Source organism: Lutjanus erythropterus, chromosome 11 (assembly GCF_056507025.1).
Source record: "Lutjanus erythropterus isolate fLutEry1 chromosome 11, fLutEry1.hap2, whole genome shotgun sequence".
NCBI lineage: Eukaryota > Metazoa > Chordata > Actinopteri > Lutjaniformes > Lutjanidae > Lutjanus > Lutjanus erythropterus.
Genome location: NC_139327.1, coordinates 21,446,440 through 21,465,968, shown reverse-complemented (window position 1 = coordinate 21,465,968; position 19,529 = coordinate 21,446,440). Strand labels below are relative to the sequence as shown.

The 19,529-nt window shown below is 39.2% G+C and overlaps 2 protein-coding genes across 2 annotated transcripts; one reads left to right on the top strand and one right to left on the bottom strand.

Moving 5' to 3' along the window:
* The first annotated feature begins 2,347 nt into the window (after positions 1–2,347).
* Positions 2,348–5,727, top strand: fgl1b (fibrinogen like 1B). Its single transcript, XM_084731264.1, has 9 exons — positions 2,348–2,411; positions 2,518–2,616; positions 2,844–3,111; positions 4,155–4,314; positions 4,430–4,527; positions 4,664–4,752; positions 4,838–4,963; positions 5,059–5,123; positions 5,375–5,727. The coding sequence occupies exons 1-9, from the start codon at positions 2,406–2,408 to the stop codon at positions 5,559–5,561; spliced, it is 1,098 nt and encodes a 365-aa protein (XP_084587390.1). The 5' UTR covers positions 2,348–2,405; the 3' UTR covers positions 5,562–5,727.
* A 1,072-nt stretch (positions 5,728–6,799) lies between these two features.
* On the bottom strand, positions 6,800–15,698 carry thsd1 (thrombospondin, type I, domain containing 1). Its single transcript, XM_084731261.1, has 8 exons — positions 15,436–15,698; positions 13,822–13,938; positions 12,740–13,134; positions 11,612–12,242; positions 9,800–9,961; positions 9,292–9,712; positions 8,355–8,877; positions 6,800–7,438 (listed from the first exon to the last, which is right to left on the bottom strand). Exons 2-8 carry the CDS (start codon positions 13,871–13,873, stop codon positions 6,800–6,802), a joined length of 2,823 nt encoding a protein of 940 aa, XP_084587387.1. The 5' UTR covers positions 13,874–13,938; positions 15,436–15,698.
* Positions 15,699–19,529: the final 3,831 nt, after the last annotated feature.

The window sequence follows — 19,529 nt, the reverse complement described above, 5'->3', positions numbered from 1 at the left end:
AAATGTGCATTCCCAAAGGCCCAACCAGTCCAACTGTAGCTGCAAGGTATAACGTTATCGTGACAAAAAAAATGACGGCATTAACCCCAGAAAAGGCTACCTTAAAATTTAAAGATTGCAAACTGAGGAAAAACAGTAGCAGGCTATGATACTAGTGATATATTGTGTAGAAAGAGCTCTTTTCGACGACTTTTCGACAAAGTCGTAGTAGAAAAACTCAATGACATCAATATGACACAGCAAAAAATGAAATAACGCGAGGAAAATGTAGCTTGTATTTTCCAAAGATACGATAATAAAAATAGAAGCTGTTTAACCATTAACCAAAAATGAACACAAGAGGGAGCCATATCTACATGACACATAAAGTTTTTTTTTCTCAGTGTCATGATTTGTTGCATTATTTCACAGTAGCCAGTTTGGCACGGAATAGCGACATAAATACAGGTGTTACCGGTTTTACTAATTACTGTTACATTCAGGTCAAATATAGTCAAGCTGCATAAAGTGAGAGGCTCTGCTGCATTAAATAAAACGGGACCTCAGGGTGTAGGGTCCGTCCCATCTTCAGCTTGAAAGGAAAAATCAGATAAAAGAGGAAACAAAAACAAAATAACAAGTCAAATTTAAATCGTTCTTTTTTTTTCTTTATATATATATATATATATATATATATATATATATATATATATATCATTTCTTATAGTGCCGTTCTACTGCTGCTACAGCTCCTTTGCGCATGCGCAGATTGTCCTGGGATGTATTTGTTTATAACAAAATATCTAGGAAATTAGATACTTTAAAAACATAAATTAACTATTAATTCAGTGGATGTCTGTATCATAGCAACCAAAGCATCCCAGCTGAAGCGTCTCCAAGGTGCTCTCATTTGCTCCCGGCTGAGTGTTTTCACTGGAGCGCCTGGTGTTTTCAGCTTGGAAAAAAATATTTTGGTTGACAATGGGCCTCAGGATGGGAGGCTGGATGCCTCCTTTAAGTAGAGTGAGACCAGGGACTAGTAGAGTCAACACACTGACACATCACCTCATCTCTCAGCAGCTGATAAAGAGATAAACTGCAGGCTGTTCTGAGTGAGGAGTGGGTAAAGATCTTATAGTGACTGAAGAAGCAGAGCCCAGAACCAGAGCTGATTTTTTTTAAAAATATTCTTGTCAAATTACACTGAATCCAAATACAGCAAATACACATTTGTCATCGTGTGACAGGAACAAAAAAGCAACAAAAAGTGAAAAAAAAAAAAAACCCTCAGCTAACGAGCTGAGAAACACAGTGATATCAGATGCTTATGGCAAGCCATTTTAACATTTAATAGCTAGGCTGGATATGTATTGCAGATATCCGTAATTCAATTCTTCCTATTCAAAAATAACATTTCAGATATCCACAATAACATTCTTACCAGGACAAATGACATCACTTTTCCCATTCATATGTATGGGATTTGTCATTACAGATAGTCATAATTAAGTTGCAGATATCCACAACTCACATTGCAGATTTCTACATCTGAATTATGACTATCCCTAATTCCAGTTTAAGATATCTTTAACCCAAGATATGTTGGACTGGAATTACTGCAACTTAATTATGACTATCTGTAATGACAAATGAATGGGGAAAAGTGATTTTGATTTGTCCTAGTAAGAATGACGTTGTGGATATCTGAAATGTTATTTTTGAATAGGAAGAATTGAATTAAGGATATCTCCAATACATATCCAGCCTAGTTACTAAATGTTAAAATGACTTTGCCATAAATATAATGCAGTAAGGCCCTCAGGCAAGTGATTTGCTACTTTTGTGCTTTTAATGGTGGGGGCAAATGCACATGATCTAAATATTGAGGGAAATCTATCCCTATGGTGTTTACTTGACTATTTCATATCATGGCTACCATGAAAAAGGTCAGTGGTGCAATGATCAACTGGTGCTGATCAAATCCTTCTTTTTCTTAGAATTTATATAGTTGTATTTGAAAATGTGGTTTACCCACATTCTGGATTTTTGTTCAATGAAAACACTATGTTCTTTGGAAGCACAATTGTACAACATAAAAAAAATACTTTATAAGGAAAAGAATGATTTAGAATCCTTTCATTTACCAAAAGAAGAAACAAAAACAAGGACAGGACTTCAGGTATGTAAGGAATGGAGTCCTCTCAACACTCTACCCATGAGGATCAGCTACTCTTTTCAAATACTAGAATGTTTGATAGAGGATGAGAAGAACAAACTGGGTGGAGTTCAGCATTTGGCAAGGTCAGTCGAGTCTGGATCGTCTAATGTGTACCATGCAGAACCAGCCCAGCCTATAAATAATACTGACAAACGTTTCAGAGGAAAAGAACATTGAACCTGGACAAAACAAGGGGAGGCATTGTGAAATGAAGGTAGGCTTGGAGTGCAGAGATTTTTAAAGTTTGAAGAACTGCAATTTCTTGATCTGTACCTGTTTATTCTTCAGTCATTAATATATATTTTATTTCTATATTTCAGATGAATATTGCAACAAGGGGCTTCTTCCTGAAAGTCATGCCAGTGTTGCTGTTGTTGGCTCTGGTGTTCCCAACCATGGCCTCTTCTAAACAGTTGTCAGTATGTAGCTGCTCTTTATGGGCTCTCTTTGTTTTTGTATTGACAATGAAAATTGAAAAACAGCTTAAAGGAAGGACTGTTAAAGGGCTGTCGTTCCTAGAAGATCCAGAGAGTCTTCATGAAAAATAAGCTGTGACGTAGATGCCTCAAGATGCCTTTGAAAGCCCCTCTCCAGATACCAGTGATGTATCTCATGTATGACTTGAAATTTTCTTTTCTCATTTAAGGCAGTGGACTTCTGTGGGCCAGAAGTAGCAGCTCTCAAGCACAGCATAAGGAAACTGGAGAATAAACTCCTGATTGGGACTTGGCAGATTGAGCACTTGCAGATGCACAAATACTTCAGGCCATTTCAGCCTGCTGTGTCTGACACTAAACCTGAAACTGACGCAGCCCCCGGTGTAAACCACAACAGCAGTGAGGAATTAGACAGCTCTGATATGACGCTGATAAAACCACTTCCACCAGCAGGAAATCTAATTGTCCATGACAAAGGTAAGAAAGGTTTAAATCGTATCACTGTTTGGGTGTTGGGTGAACCAATGGTGCATGAAAGAATTCTAAAAAATATTTAATATTTATATTCACTAAGATTTGCATGTAATTTATGTAGTCTTTAAAGATGTGGTAGATAGCTGATTGTTGAGTGTCATTTCCAGTTAATCACATACAGACACTTTGTGTTGGTGGCTTGGACCCAAACAAGGGAAGTGATGAAGTACAAATATTTAATTATTTAAATAGAGTTTTCAAGTATCTGTTCTTCATTTACTGTATTTTCCTTTTTACTTTTATTCCCTACATTTTAACACAAATACCTGTACTTTCTGCTCCTTACATTTTCAACACACGCTGATTACTTTAGTTTTAGTGCATTTGAGGGGAAGAATTTATTATTTTTTATTTTTCATCACCGTGTGCTGCCTCCTCAACATCAAGACCAATATCAACCTAAATGGATGGAAAATAACACATAGAAAAGACAATTCATTGTTTCATTGCATCAGTGCATCTCATGAACAACAGATGTAACAAGATGAAAACATTGTAAGCGACATAGAAATACCAAAAAGCCAGTTGAAATATCCTTCAGAGGGCTACTTTTTACTTTTTAAAAAATAATAATAAATTTCAAAGTTTGTACTTTTTCACTTTCACTTAAGTAAAAAAAGTTGAATTTGTACATATAGTCTTTTTTACACAAGTATCTGGACTTCTGCTTGAGTAATGAATATGGGTGCTTTTTTAAAAAATTATCTTTTGGGCAATTTTTGCCTTTATTTTTTGCCACTGCAGAAGACTGGTAGCCTCAGTATATGGGACACACACTACCAACTGAGCTACAAGGGCATCCCAAGAATGGGGGTACTTTTTAACCCCAACCCAAAGCATCAGTATTTCTCAACCTGGTAATGTGACTTAACAATCAACTATCTTTCTCCAGAATCGCTCATCCCACCTTTAATAAGGAACATGTATAAGTATATTATGAGTTACAATAGTAAGTCTCTGAGGCCTTTTCAATGCTATCTTCCTAGACTGTTCTGAGCTGTTTGACAGACTGAGACCACCAAGCGGTTTCTACCGCATCAGACCCAAATCACACCAGGAGCCTTTTTTGGTTTACTGTGACATGGAGGATGGAGGAGGATGGACAGTGTTTCAGAAACGTCGGCATGGAAAAGTTGACTTCAACAGGTATTTGAAAGTAAAGTAGCACATGTGCAGGTTATGGGAAAATGATCCAAGTCCCAAATTCCCTGCAAAGCCCAGCATCAGGTTAGAATGAATATCTGACTGATTGCCATTTCAGAGACTGGGTGGACTACAGAGATGGCTTTGGTGACTTCAAACTGTGGAATGATGAGTTTTGGTTGGGGAATGAGCATATGCATTCTCTACTCTCAGAAGGTCAGAAATTATTCAAATCAAAGAATCCCTGTTTCACATTTCATTTGATAAGTAACATTTCATTCTTTTCTTGCAGCATCTAAATGCTCTCCATGGTTGTTTTCTCATGTTTTGCCAATATTTATTTGCGCTGAAGGTCAGAACTTGGTGAAGATAGATCTAATGGACTGGGATGGACAGAGAAATTATGCATTTTATGAGAACTTCAGGATCACAGATGAGGCTGTAAGATGAACACTTTTACTGGTTTTTAGTCTCAGAATTAACTGTGATTCCCAACAATCCTTATTTGCTTTAACACCTATTCCAGGACAAGTATCGTCTCCAGTATGAGCAATATAGTGGGAAAGCTGGGGACGCTCTAACTGGTGGTGGGGGGATGGTGGAGCACTGGTCCTCTTGCCTCAGCGGCATGCAGTTCAGCACCAAAGATCAGGTTGGTAAAATTTCCCTTGCTAATAACTGCAAGTTTACAGACAATGTACAGATGATGACTGTGAGAACACTGATGATGGTGATGGTTATTGACAGGACAATGACCGCTACCTTCAGGGCAGTTGTGCTCAGGAGAATAAAGCAGGATGGTGGTTCAACAGGTGAGAGTTTTCAAATAAACTGAAGGTTATATTACCATTTCAGGCTTTGCTTTCTAATATATATATATATATATATATATATATATATATATATATATATATATGTATATCTTTAAAAAATGCTACTGTTTAAAATGCACTTAATGTGCACCACAGCAATTGCAAAAGCTTTCAGAATAAATAGAAGGTTGAATCACTTCAATTTGGAAATCTCACACCCTTTACATTGTGTACTATCCATCTGTCTACAGATGTCATGCAGCCAACCTTAATGGAAAGTTCTACCGCAAAGGGAAGTACACAGGCCAGTTTGATAATGGTGTGGTGTGGGGGACCTGGAAAGGCCTTTGGTATTCTCTCAGACACACCACCATGAAGGTGCGGCCTCTGGTTTTCTTGGATGCCATGGGCAGTGGAGTAGGGGAAATTCCCCTGTGAATGAGGACAAAGACTGATGTCATGTTTATACTCTTTGTTTTAATATCTCCCTTTGCTTTGAAACTATTATCAAAAAGGCGATAATATAGTAACCTGTTTTCCAGTCAGCATTGCTTTCTATAAAGTGTATGATATTACTCAAACAATAAAATCAAACAGCATCTCAGCCACAGTGTTTCACTGATATTCATCCTCAAACATAGTTGCAATTACATACTATTGCTCCAACTTGTGCATTTTGCAGAAAGCACACAAAAAAATGCTTGACATTGCTTGTATCACACATACAAATGGTCCCTAAACAGTATTGTACAGGTGGACTTCACAGCATGATAAAAACATTCAGCAGTGTTGAACAATAAGATTCACTGGTCTTCTGTAGTGTTTTGAGTACTGTCATACATAGAGTTTGAGTTGAACAGTGCATACAGACATAGGTACAAGGCTATGTTAAATAAAGGACTTATTATGGTCAATAGTGTACCAGTAGCTGATATTCAAAGACACATTCTTAACAAGACAAAAATACGTTCAATTCTAATTCCTATCAACATCTGAAATATAAAAACAATTTAAAAATAAAGTATAAAGACATTATGAAACAGAAACTTAAATATCTTTTAAGACAAAAAAATCAATTTTTGCTGTCCTTCTCACAGATAGCGAAGTCCCTAAATCTCTAGCATTCAATACAATCTTCACTGATATGTGTGTCTGTATTAAAGGGATTGTTCATATTGTTTGAAGTGGGGTTGTGAGATGTACTTATTCATAGTCAAAATATTAACTACAGTACATGGTGATCGGTACTCTCCCAGTATGGAAAAGCAGCCATTTTCATAAGCGTGGCAATGTACTGCTGCGGTCAGGGTCAGCAGCTAAACGTAGTTTAGCCACTTGAAAACGGCCCACCTAAAAAAATCTGTATCTGTTTAAGTGTGTGCTAATATTTTCACTGCTTGACCTTAATCTGACATTGATTTTTTTAGGTGGGCCTTTTTAAGTGGCTTCAATAACTTTTGTTGCTGACCTCCTCCACAGCAGTAAATAGATTAGCTTCCATGCTGGTGCTCCCTTTTACTTTCTGCTTCTCCAAAGCAGGAATGTGGCGATCACCTCATGCAATCCCACTTCAAATAATCTGAACTATCCCTTTAAAATGAGGTTAAAGTCACAGATGTAGAAGTGAGGAAAAAGGTTGGGAATAATGGCAGTTCCTCTCTACATACCTGTGTGATCTATTCCTCCTCCCCTACATATGAAGAGGACAGATCCAGGTCCAGCATCCTCTGCTCTGCCTCACTCAGCCTGTAGGGCGAGCCACCACCGCTGCTGTAGTCTCCAGACATTGGCAGAGAGCGGCAGCGACCTTTCCTCTGATCCGAGGATGATGCACTGAAGGTGGAGCTGCGCTGCCGCCCCTTGACCCCAGAGAGGGACTGAGCCTCCTTTAACTTTCGGGCCAGGATGTTCCTCTGGATGGGTGACGGCCCACGACGGTTCCAGTTCTGCTCGGCTCGCTCTGCACGATCCACACTCAGGCTGGTGGGTCCTGCGGTTGGACCTCCAATTCCTGAGATTCCCTCCCCACCTACAGTCTTACCAGTCTTTTGTCTTTCTCCCGTGCCACTAAAGTCGGCTATAGTGTGTTTTGCATGTGCTGAAATGCTGTTTGTGTTGGTTCCTGTGTGTTTGAGTTCAGTGATGTGAGAAGGAACAGCTGTCTCTGTCCAGGGCTTCTTCTGGTCATTTCTCTGAGGTCTGGATTTAGCCCACTCTGGGGCCCCATGCTCTGGAATTGGGTAAGAGCAGTATGGCTGCCTCTCCCATACTCCTTTGGTCCAGGAACTTCCTTCAGGAAGGGTCCGGGATCCCACCTGAAAAGGACAACGTATGATCTTTGTGAATTAAAGGGATAGTTCAGACCATTTGATGTAGGTTTGTATGATGTATGTTTGTTTATTGACAGCCAGTGAATTACCAGGTCCCAGTTAGGAGAAGTGGAGAAGTGCACCAGCACAGAATCTGAGCCATGTACTGTTGTGGTGAGGGTCAGCAACAAATATGGACAAATATAGCTACTTAACAAGGGCCTTTCTAAAGAAAAATCAATATCAATTTAAGTGAACACCATATTTAGAACATTTTCACCCCCTTACTTTGCCATTTGACAGCCTTTTCCAAAGGGAAACTGCAGGTACATAAGCAAAATATTGCTCTCTCCAAAACCAACCAGTCTCAATAGGCAAAATCAGTATTCTTACCTCGCACAACACTGACTCAATCTGTTGGTTTGTTTGTGTTATTGTGTGACTGCTGTGTTTTAAAAGGATAGTTTGGATTCATCTAGGTCACACAATCTAACAAACAAACAGATAGAAGTGGCTGTCAACCAGCGACATCCGTGTTCTGCGAGGTAAAATTACTTATTTTGCCTGTGGAGTTTGGTTGGATAAAGAGAGAATGATATTTGGCTTATATAATGGTGGTTTCCTGTCAGAAAAGGCTGTCTGATGGTAAAGTAAAGCAGTGAAAACATTCTAAATATTGCTTACACTTAAACTGATATTAATTTCAAGTGGATACATTTTGTTACTGACCTTGTCCACAGCAGTACATGGCTCAGCTTCCATGCTGGGGCACCTATCTGCTTCCCCAAACTGGGGGCATGCTGATCAGCATCTACTGTAGCGAATATGCTGACTAATCATAAGTATCTCATTCAAGCCCACTTCAAATATAAGGCTTAAACAGATAAACACATAACCACATTAATAAATCTGGATAGGTGACCTGGGTCATGCTCCTTTCTCTGAACTGTCTGGAGTGTGCAGAGGGTGGAGGCTGGGGTTTGGTGTCATTAAAACTGGAGGTCCGGCGGAAATTTGGATTCTTAGAGTTTCCCATTCCTGCATCTCCTCCTCCTCTGAGACCTGCTAACCCACTCCTCTCCACCATCTCCACCCAATCGGCGGTGCGGTCACGCCATTTTGAACTGCTTCCACTTGCATGAGGACCTAAGACCAGCTCCCCTCTGGGACTCAGTCTGTCCGGTGTGACCCTAGACGTGTGCGCTGGCAGCTCAGAGAAAGGCACTGCAATGCGAAAATGGTTGTGGTTGGTGTCGTCCTGGAGGCCCAAAGGGAGCGTGGGTTGAGTGAATCCAGCTGGTGTTGGAATGGGGGAGCTGATGGGTGAAGCAGAGGTCTCCAACAAAGTGTCATGGACTGGGCTTGAAGACACATGGTACAGCTGTGTGGCCTCCTTTAACCCCTTCTTCTTCATTTCTTTCAGCTGCTGCTGAGCCAGTCGGTACCTAGAGAAACAAATATATTGTAATTCCCACGACTGGAGAATTAAGTTGATGATTTCTACAATAAATTCTGTATGTGGAGTGAAAATTGTGGGTGACAGCAAGTGGAAGAGAAGATTTTTGTTGATTTTACTGCTTCAGTGCAGATGTTGTCACCCAGTCTAGCTCTAGCTAGAAAGTGTCCAGTGTTGTGAATGTTTTAAAGTTTTAATGAGTGAGAATATGTTAAAAATGCATTAAAAACAGTGAAAACTGTTTTGAACATGTTGTCCATTCATTTTAAATCAGGAAGATTTCCAAGAAAATTATGAAAATTTCAGAAAATATGAGTGAGAGGAGTAATGGTACATCGATTTTTTTTAGAACGTATGATTGCTGATTTATGTGTGACAAAAGTGAATAATATTCTAAACATACCCAAATATTGTTGGTAACATCTTCTGACCTGTCGGGGACAACCTTTCTGGGTCCTGTGAGACAGGCATCACCAGGGTCTGTGAGGGAGGCTGACTGGCCAGGACAGGGGTGTCTTTCTGCGCTGCTCCCACACCCGTGCCCCCCTGTGGGCCATGTCCGTCAGACAGGCTGGGTCTTTGGAGGCTATGGCCACAAATGGAGGCCTCGTCGGACAGCTTGCGTCCTCCAGGGGAATGCATGGAGCCTCTGCGGACAGAGCTGCACTGAGGGGTCTGGCAAAGCTTTCTCCACACTGTCACCACAACAGTAGCCAGAATCACAGCCAGGCAAAGGGAGATACCAGCCACCACTACCACATTACCACCAAGGGGCGCAGCGCCGACAGTTACGGGAGGGATGGATGGAGACGGTGCAGGCAACACTAGGGAAGAAAGAGAGTAAATTACATAAAATAAAGGGACCAAGGGTGTAATAGAAAAACAATAAGATGAGGCGCAAAGAGACTGACCAGCACAGTCCTCCAGTGAGCAGAGAGACTGTTCCTTTACCATGCCGGTGCACTTCATCCCTCCCACACCTGAGGGCACCAAACACTCACGCACTCGTTCCCTCACCCCCTCTCCACAGCTCACACTGCAAACACTCCATGGCTGCCACGGGCCCCATGACTCTGCAGAGAAACAGAAAAAAAGCTTACATGCAGATAAATTGTTCGGTTTACAGCACAAGACTGTGAAAAAGTCATTTGAAGTACGATATAACAACTCAGAGCCTAAGCCAGGACACAGCTGCAAGTAACTTTCTAGAAATTGAATTTAACAGTTGTTTTACATAAATGGCTTTGAACATTTTGATTTCTTATGAATGAATCAACTGTGTATCTGTATACAAACAGAATAATTGGTTATGCGCGGAGGCTGATACAGTAAGCTGTGATGTCATGATCATGTGCTATAGGGAATGTCCGAGGGTCACTATAGTTACAAGGCCTGTCAGCTGTTGATTACAATATTTCAGTTGCACACTGCATTGCATTTAAATAACAATTTCAATGTGGTAGCTCTATATCTTAATAAACACATAATGTGTGACCTTGTGATGGCGTTGAGACATACTAAGTTACTCTCCACCTCACTATCAAAAAGAAAAAAGGTGACTATTTCAGTCATGCATGCCATGAAATAGAGACTGACTTTAATGAATAATAATGCACCATCAAATGGACTGATATCATTCTGGACATAGACCTGTAAACCTTACAAAGCTTTCATCTTTTTTCATGATTCAGTGTTGACTCTCAACAGGATATTATTTCTAAATGTCAACTGACTTAAAGGGACAGTTCACTCAAAAATCCAAAATCTATTTGGCTTGAGGAAATATCAGCCACAGAAATGTTTGCCTTCTCTTGAATATAATGGCATGAGAAGGAACTCGGCTTGTGGTGCTCAAAGCACCAAAAACTACACCCACCAACTGTATCACCATGCAGAAGGAATCATGCACCTACTCGTGGACAAGAGGCTTGTGCTCGTGACAGTGAGGAATGTAAACAATGACGGCATCCTCTTCAGCTGAGCTATATCCTCTCATCCATCAGGAGAAATAAATTTGTTCCCACATGAGACTGCTCACAACAAGGTGTGTGGATTATCGTGAGACACAAGGTCATGATTTTCTGAAAAGAGATATTACTGTTGAGTTTTCCAAATGTATTTTTGGTGCTTTGAGCACCACAAGCAGAGCGCCATCTACAGTAGTTCCTTTATATCAAGAAAAGGCATACATCTCTACAACTGATATCTCCAAACTCATCAACTCACATTAATCCTGCCTGTCTATAGTGCCATTAATCCATGTAGATGAATAAACAGCACTATAGGTAAGAAGCAAATATGTATTTTTAACTTTGGGATCAACTGTGCCTTTAACATACTAGAATAAACAGTTACATGGTTTACTATAGCTATTATAACATAAACAACATCGTCCTTTTTCACAGTGGACATTTTTGTCATAGAAGGAAAAGTACAGGTGTTACTAATAATATTGCTGCGTTCAGTTCAAGTGTCTCAGTAAGACATGACAGTGACAGTGTAAAAAGCCCTCTTGCCTACTCTTTAATCAGTCCATTCCTGAACTAGTGACTGGATTTTATCCACCACTGGTTATTATTACTCTGGGATAATCTGGAAGAATAAAGCAAAATTCAGCCCTTATTGAGCAAATCATTGCATGCCTGTCAAATTAAAACAAGTCAGTGTAGATGCAAATGTATTCCTCACACCTGCCGAATGTAAATGTGTTAATTAAATCTCACCTGCACTCCGATGAACCACCACACAGGTCTGTGCAGGACTAGGAGAGCGACTGAAGTTGAAAACAAAGCGAAAGCAGTACTTATTCCTTCCCGGGTAAAACACAGAACAGTTGAATTCTGTCTCATTTTCTCCCTGCGTCAGCCAATTAAAGGCCAATGGAGAAGAAGAGGGCTCCTCTGATTCTACCCCAGAGGACACGGCGAGCCCTCTCTCACCACCTGCGTCCTTATACAGCAACACTTTCCCATTGATGTGAGCACAAGGTGGGGTTATCAGTTTAACAGTCATAGTCCCTTCACAGCCACTCCTGTAAGCATTGCCATTTTCCACCAGCAGCTTATAAGAGAAGATACGAGAGAGGTAGAGAGCTCCAGAGCTCTTCACATCCTGTGCTGCATGAGGAGACCGCAGAGACACTCGTATGAAGTCTCTCTCTGTGAAGGGGAAGGCGCAGGTCAGCTCAACGCTCTGTGAACGGAGAGGTTTGATTGGGTGTCGCGTACGGGCTCGGATCTTGTCAATGCTGTTACGTCCTATCTGGTTGTACTCCATGTAGTTGACCTCTAGGAAGAGGGCGGAGTCAATGCCACTGGAGCAGGCCTGAAAGTATTCATTAGTGGATATCCCAACCTGGAGAGAGACAGAAGAAGAGACACAAGTTAATCACTCTGGGTCATTATTCTGCAACACAATTACACTGGGTTGCACCAGCAAAGATGATTTTAATTCCTCATTAGTTTAGGAAAGCTAGGTTTGAAATAAGTAAATCCAGACTTATAATTAAGCAGAGCTGTGTTGCACAATTTAAGACTAATCTTTGTTTAGTAAATTCAAGTTTAATGACGCAAATTGAACTTTAATCAATATGGAGATGCTCTCCTACAAAAAACTGCAGCTATTTTAGAAGTTAAACCACCTCAAATTTAAGTTTAAAGTTAATATGTTTTGCATTTTACATTGTAGTTTAAAGTTTTGGTGCAACAGAATTTTTGTAATTTTAACTGGTTTAAAAGTTTGGTGCAACATGATTTAAAAACTTAAACCATGACTTAATCAGGTTTAAATATTACTCCTTGTGGGTGCAACCTAGCCTTAGTGTGTGAAGTCTGAGATCTTGTTTGGCTTGCCTGAAAAGACCCTGATTGGTTTCCAGCCCGATCCACAGCGATGTGAAAGGTGGGCCACTGCACCCGCAGTTCTGAGCTCCACCACCAGGTAGTGCGCTCCGTGCTGCTGTCGTCCGTGCCATTAGCATGAGCAAAAGGAGAGATGCTGGTCTGCCTAAGCAGGAACCGGAAAGTTCCTGCATACAGGAAACAAGAGCAGTTGAACTCCACCCTGCCGGACGATTGGTTGTCGGGGAGAGTCCTGGTCAGGAGGGTGGTGTTGGTTTCCGTGTTGACCAGAGAGAGGCTCGTGCTGCGGATGATGCTGCTGTTGGATTTTGAGCTGAAGTCCACAAATACACTGGCGTTGCTAAGGGCAACATGGAAAGAGGGCCAGATACTGAGCCCTGCAAAAGCTACAGGAGAGGATGCACAAAGGTAAAACAGGGCAATGAGAAAGAACATTTTACCCAGGGTTCATCCATCCTGCACCAGTGTTTATTGTTTCTTTGAGAATTTTTTGGAAACACTTTATTTGAAAGTATGTGCATTGCACATTGGAAATGGAATGTGAAAAAAAATATTAAAATATCCTAAATAAAAAAATAATTAATTAAATAATTAAAATAAAACCGTATGACCAAAACAATAAATAAAATGGACTTTGCACAAAACACATGTATATATTAACGTCAGCAAAAACTATGTAGGTCATGTCCATATTACTGTATGATAAGTGTATAATGTAATTATTGTGACAGGCCTAAGTAGAAAAAGCAAAAATGCTGCAGCACAGTAGAATATTATTTTAAGAGCTGAACTGTGGTGCAGTGTGTAAATCCTGTTGCTCAAACCTCACATCCTCACAAAGCGAAGAGGGTGTAGGTAGAGGAAGAGGCTGACCCTCCATTACCCTCATCACTCCTCTGCCCTTTCCTTCAGCACAACTTCCCTCCCTCATTTGAATGAAGGCACATACATGATTGTACAGCCCATTTAAGTTAGGTGGAGTGTTTGCTTGATCGGGTAAATTTTAAAACACTCAGCCTGCCAGCCTTTTGAAAAGTGGAGTTGTGTTATTAAGACAGTTTGATGACACTCACCATATCCCATGAGCGCCAGCAGAAAGGGCAGTAGTGAGACAGCTTGTGGCATTCCGATGTCTGCGCCTCTGTTTTCTCCTACACCACATGACCGTCCTCTTCCACCGCCCCTGACCTCTACAAACCAAAGGCAAAATCACAAAATAAACAAAAAAAAAAAAGAAATTGTCCACAAGAAGGCAGCAGGCAATAACCAGTTGTGCCTGGAGGTGTCATCAGACAGGAGGAGGTATGGAAGACGTGTTGCACTGTTCTGAGGTATGAAAAACAGGAAGGCTGGAGCATGAAGTTGTGACCATGAGTTTTCTGGATTTACAGTGGCAGCTTCCTCTTCCTTCCATCTTCACAATGGGGGAAAGAGGGACAACAAATATTTGTGAGGGAGAGCAAAATCCTTGCTGTTTGGCTGCTTGCAAATCGTTTCTGTGATTGTTTTTCTGTTATTTCCGTAGAAACACAATAGACCCTGGACTTCCTGAGACACAAATCCCAAACTTTAGGATCTGGGGCACCAGACTGCTGAGACTTTTCTGAACAACTGGGCTAATCATATAAGGTGGCGGTTAATAAAATCAATACTTTTCAAGTATGGAAGCCCATTTCTGTCAGTAAATGAAAAAAAATCTCCAACGTAAGTCATAACAATGGGATTTAAAAAAGTCAAAACTATGATTAAGTCATAATTCTGAGATTGAAAGTAAAAATTTTATCTCATAATCATTATGTTTTATCTAATAATTTCTACTTTTTATATTCTAAATATGACTTTTTGGCTCCGACTTTTTAACCTGACTGATATTGGATTATAGGGACTGATATTGAAATGATATTAGAGAGTAAAAAAATAATGCCTGATAATCTTTATCTACACTGAAACAGTAAACTTTTACTGGTATTTTTAAGAATTATAAATAGCTATAAATAAAAGAAAAACACAAACAGAACAACTCAAATTAAAAAAAAAAAAAAACTCATAAAACATAAGAACTAAAAATAAATGTAAAAAAATTCTTAATTATGTTCTGTAAAAAAAAAAAACCAACAACATATATGCCATATATTTGATATAAAGCTGTACTAGGCCAATATTGGGTTGAAAATATCTCCTGACCAATATATCAATCCATCCTTATGGAAATAATTATGACTTTTTAACTTAGAATTTCAACTTTTATTCTCATAATGGACCGTGGTCTCATAATTCTGACTTTTTAACTAATAATTTTGCATTTTCATTTCATAAGTACCACCTTTTAATTCATAATAAGACTCAAAACTCATAAATCATAATTATGATTTACCATGGGAATTTTTATTTCTTACACCGGGGAAAATGGGCTTCCATAGACTTAAATACTTAAAATACTCTGAAGACAGTTTACGATTATGTTTCTCAGTCAAACTCAGCTCAAATGCATCTGTACTAAATGTTTATTTATCGCATTTCATTTATTTTGAAGTCACTCCACCTCTGAAGTGTTTAATATAAAACTTAGAAATGATTCTAAGCTTTCGGCATTTAGCATATTTTATGCTTAGAACAGGTTTAATCTGCCTTTGGGACACACAGGTCATAACCTTCACTGTATAGAAAAAGAAAGCTGATCCACTCACATGTCTTGTTGACTCAGCGCAGCATTATTCCTCTCTGATATCCCAACACAACAACCGCTGCAATATCGGCTCCTCCATGTGCTGGGAACACATTTCTTCTGACTGATAAACTGCTGATAGTTTCATTGACAGTCGGCGAGACGAGCGGGACACAAACCAGCGGAGCTCTGCGAGGACGCGCACCGGTGTCGAGCGCTTCAAAGAGCCGCTCACAGTCACTTCACGGTCATCAGTCAGCAGGGCGGATTGAATATTATCTTCAACTCACTATTTCTGTTCCTCCCAACTGTAGAGGCACAGGAAAGACAACGCACTGTGACGTCGTAGTAAATAAACCAATAAGATACTTCCTTTTAGGAAAAAAAAGACGGTTTATGATGTAGTTGAGGAATTGTTTATCCATTATATACTTCTACATGTTAGAGGCAAATAGGGAAGACTGGGGATGGTTGCAACGCTTTTTGCATTTCTCTCAGTTACTCAGAGACTATTTGCACTAAACCAAGCCAATCTTTAGACATATATCTGTCTGATAATTACCCATACCATTTAGTGATGATTACTACACTACATATTGTTCACAATATATATTTGAAAGGAAGATGTTGCAGCTAATTTTACTAATTAACTTTTTTCTTTTTTTTCTCAATAAGCATAACATTGTTCAAATATTACAGCAATGTTACAGAATTAATTATTTATTTAGTTAGTTATTTTATCAAATAACAGTTATTGAGTTTTGTTTATTTGCCTTGAGTCAATGGGCAGATGTTACAGTGTGGGACAGAAAGAATGGAACAATTTGTAAAGCGACAAACTTCTATTAAACATGTATTTATTGTACAAAACTGCAACAATGACTTGTGTGTGTTGAAAAATATTGTTGTGTGGTCTGGTTTGATATGGCTGCTTAGCTCGGGACAGTTGCAACTTGCTTCAGTCATGACAGAACATCATATGCTTTCTAGACACATTGATCTTGACACATGCTAAACATGTCACTTAAAAGTCAACAAAACAAGGAAGGTCAGGATAGAATGTCAAAAATACAACTTATGAAAAATTATGCAGCAGCATGTTCATTGTGTCTTGTCTCCTGGTGGGGAGTGGACCTCATCACTCTAGCATTTTGCTGATTGGAGAAATAAAACTTTTGTTCTTACCATCCCCTGTTGTGTTTGTTACTTCACGACATTTATCTTATAGCTTTAGTTATAAGTAACTTTACATATTTAGATTATTAATATAACTGAGATAACAGATGATATCAGATTAGCTTCATGTTGACCAGCTGCAACATTAAAGGTTGAATATACAGGATTCTTTGGTTGTTGTTGTTTGTAAATGTATCTTTCATCACAGTAGTGGTTGAGTAATCTAGTAGTACAATTAAGTATAATAAAGTACAAAGTATAATAAAGTATTTCTGATGGATAGAACCATGATTTTCAAAGTAGGGGGCCAAAGCCCCCTTTGTGCCTGCCAAAGGGTGATGGGGGCCTCAGCAAATTGTACTGAAGAGGAAGGAAAATGCTACCAATATAATATTGTGAAATAAAATTGAAATGTTTATTGTTGTTATGTGCATTAGTACTTTACTAGTATTGCCAGTAGGGGATTTTGGGGGGAATTATTGATAAATGCATGGTACAGTTTGTGGTGCTGAAGTAGCAAATGGATTTGTAATTGTGTCTTTTTCTCTCAGTCTCACCCTTTTGTAAGTTTCATCTTGGGGAATTTAAAATACAGAACCAAAAGAGGTGTTCATGAGTTGGTTTGCTAGTGGCGGGTTGTTAGTTGCCCACCCCCATGTTAAAAATTAAATTGCCTACTGAGTATTGCTACTTAAACATAAATAGGCTAAAATGTTTGAATATTTCTTCAACCACTGCCCTTATTTACATTCCTGCCTGGGAGGATTAACAGGCAAATGAAGCAAAACTATTCACTGGTTTGGAAGTGTTCATGGGTTCTGAATTTCTGTGGTAAAATTGAGACTTCCACACATAGTAATTTCCAAAATACTGATTCTCAAATACAGAAGTACCCAAGCAGTGCCTTCACACGCAGGTTCATTTTTGCACGATTAAGTTATGTCAGTTATCAGGTATAGGGCATTAGAGAAAACTATAATTATATAGTATAAAGTGAAAGATTCAAGAGATCATTATCAGTTTGAACAACAAGCACCTGAATCATCCACAGACTTCAGCACAGGTGCCTGAGGAAAGTGACTACACGGGGAAATATGTGAGATAAGATGGATCCACTCCTTTGAGTGGCAGTCACACATAAATCTTTTTTTATGTAAAGGGGTTGTTAAAAGGTTACATTTAAAAAGAAACTCATGATAGTCAAACAGAATAGCACTGTGTATCCTAATCCTAAAAAAAAACATCTTATAGCCTGCAATTCAGTCATGTAGTAAACTGCACACTCTTATAAATAAGGGTTCCAAAAGGGAACCATTTACTTTGGAGGAACCTTTTTTGTTTGAGGGTTTGTCAAAGGTTCTTTGTTGGACTAAGGGTTCCAAAAGAACCCTTTTTGAAAGAAAGAGTTCTTCAAGGATTTTTGAAATCCTCTTTTATCCAGGGTTCTTTGTACCATGATAAAAAAAGATTCTTAGTAGAACCCCCTGGTTCAATTCTTGTTAGCACCTTTGTAGGCATTTTCCACCAACAAGCACCTAATTATAAACTGCTCTGAGCATCTCCACCAAAAATAAACTGGTTCTCAACCCTAAAAATCGGCTCCCAGCTGGAACCAAAACATTGCAAGTGTACTAAACCAAAGTGGGAGTATGATACTGCAGCAGTCTTTGTACGCTGTGCAGCGCTCTCTGTTGATGACATCCTTGATTACAATGGTTTAACTCACAACTGAGAACCAGAGCTAATTTGATGGCAGGGTTCTGGATGAAACCTTTCACAGATGGTTCTAGGTATAACCCTTCATGTTGTTTTCCAGGAAGAACTCTCTGAAAGAGATGGAGTGGAAAGTGGAAAAGGTTCGACCAGGAACCAAAGAGGGTTCTCCTCTCGGGACAACCTAAAGAACCCTTTATGGTTCTACTGTAGTACAGAAGTGCAGATTTATCTCATACAGTCAGATTATCTTTCTTCCACATACAATGACATAAAAATCAGATCTATGATATTTTGTATAGAAAAATATTCACCAAAAGTTCAATGTTGTGCATGAATCCTCAATTATTGTGATCAGAGCTGCCTCAGTTCAGCTCTCAAGAAACTTCCTCAAGCAACAGAGTTCATCTACTATCAAATTAATGAGCCACATGGCAGAGTAATCTAATCAGCTGTAGAGCACTGCAGAGCTTCATTTTTCCTCCAGAGAGAGAAAGAGAGAGAGAGAGAGAATGCCAGCAGAAAACAGGAAGCTTCTCTGGAGATGAAACACCCTTTCGTGCTCACAATGGGAACAAAGAACTTTTCTATCCTGTGTGTAAAAAAGCCCTACAGGGACACACATGAGATTAAAAATAAAAGTACAGTTGGTAACACTCCCAGCAGCAACTCTAACATTTAGACACGTAGCTTCTCAGACTTACAGTATGCTCATAGTTCTCACATTTATTACTACTTCTGCGGTTACACTCTATATGAGATCCTGTGAGTAGATATGGTCAAGAGATAGAATACACAGACACTCTTATCTTTCAGTTTGGCTTCAAAACAGTCACAACTGGAATTTTTTTTAACACAACCTCTGCAATGAAGGGATTAACCATCTGAAGAATGACACTTGGCAGTGTGCCCTACATTTTATATGCTGTGAACCCAACTGACTGCAGGTCAGGACCTATTTTGTGTTAAAAAAAACAAACATTGCTATACTGCAGTTTCCATGATATTTTGATTACTTGTTCAGTCCTTGTTAGTTCTGATTTGTTCTTTGTTTATGCTTTGTTGTTTGTCTGAATTTATTTGTCCAACTTTTATTTGTTTTTTTTTTTAATTCTAGATGCATCGTCATCTTATAAATGTCTTTATTAAATCTCTGTTTTGTATAATGGTGAAAACAACCAATTGAACTGCTGATTACAAAAAAAGACAGCAGCTTGGGCATTTTAT

Bases quoted from the DNA above. Each gene is read 5' to 3' on its own strand.
- fgl1b (XM_084731264.1), top strand. The intron at 4,315-4,429 runs GTATTTGAAAGT...TTGCCATTTCAG, and splicing joins GGAAAAGTTGACTTCAACAG to AGACTGGGTGGACTACAGAG. The intron at 4,528-4,663 runs GTCAGAAATTAT...TTTGCGCTGAAG, and splicing joins GCATTCTCTACTCTCAGAAG to GTCAGAACTTGGTGAAGATA.
- thsd1 (XM_084731261.1), bottom strand. From the start codon at position 13,873: ATGCCACAAGCTGTCTCACTACTGCCCTTTCTGCTGGCGCTCATGGGA. The intron at 9,713-9,799 runs GTCAGTCTCTTT...TTTCTTCCCTAG, and splicing joins CTCACTGGAGGACTGTGCTG to TGTTGCCTGCACCGTCTCCA. The intron at 7,439-8,354 runs GTCACCTATCCA...TGTCCTTTTCAG, and splicing joins GAGAAAGGAGCATGACCCAG to GTGGGATCCCGGACCCTTCC.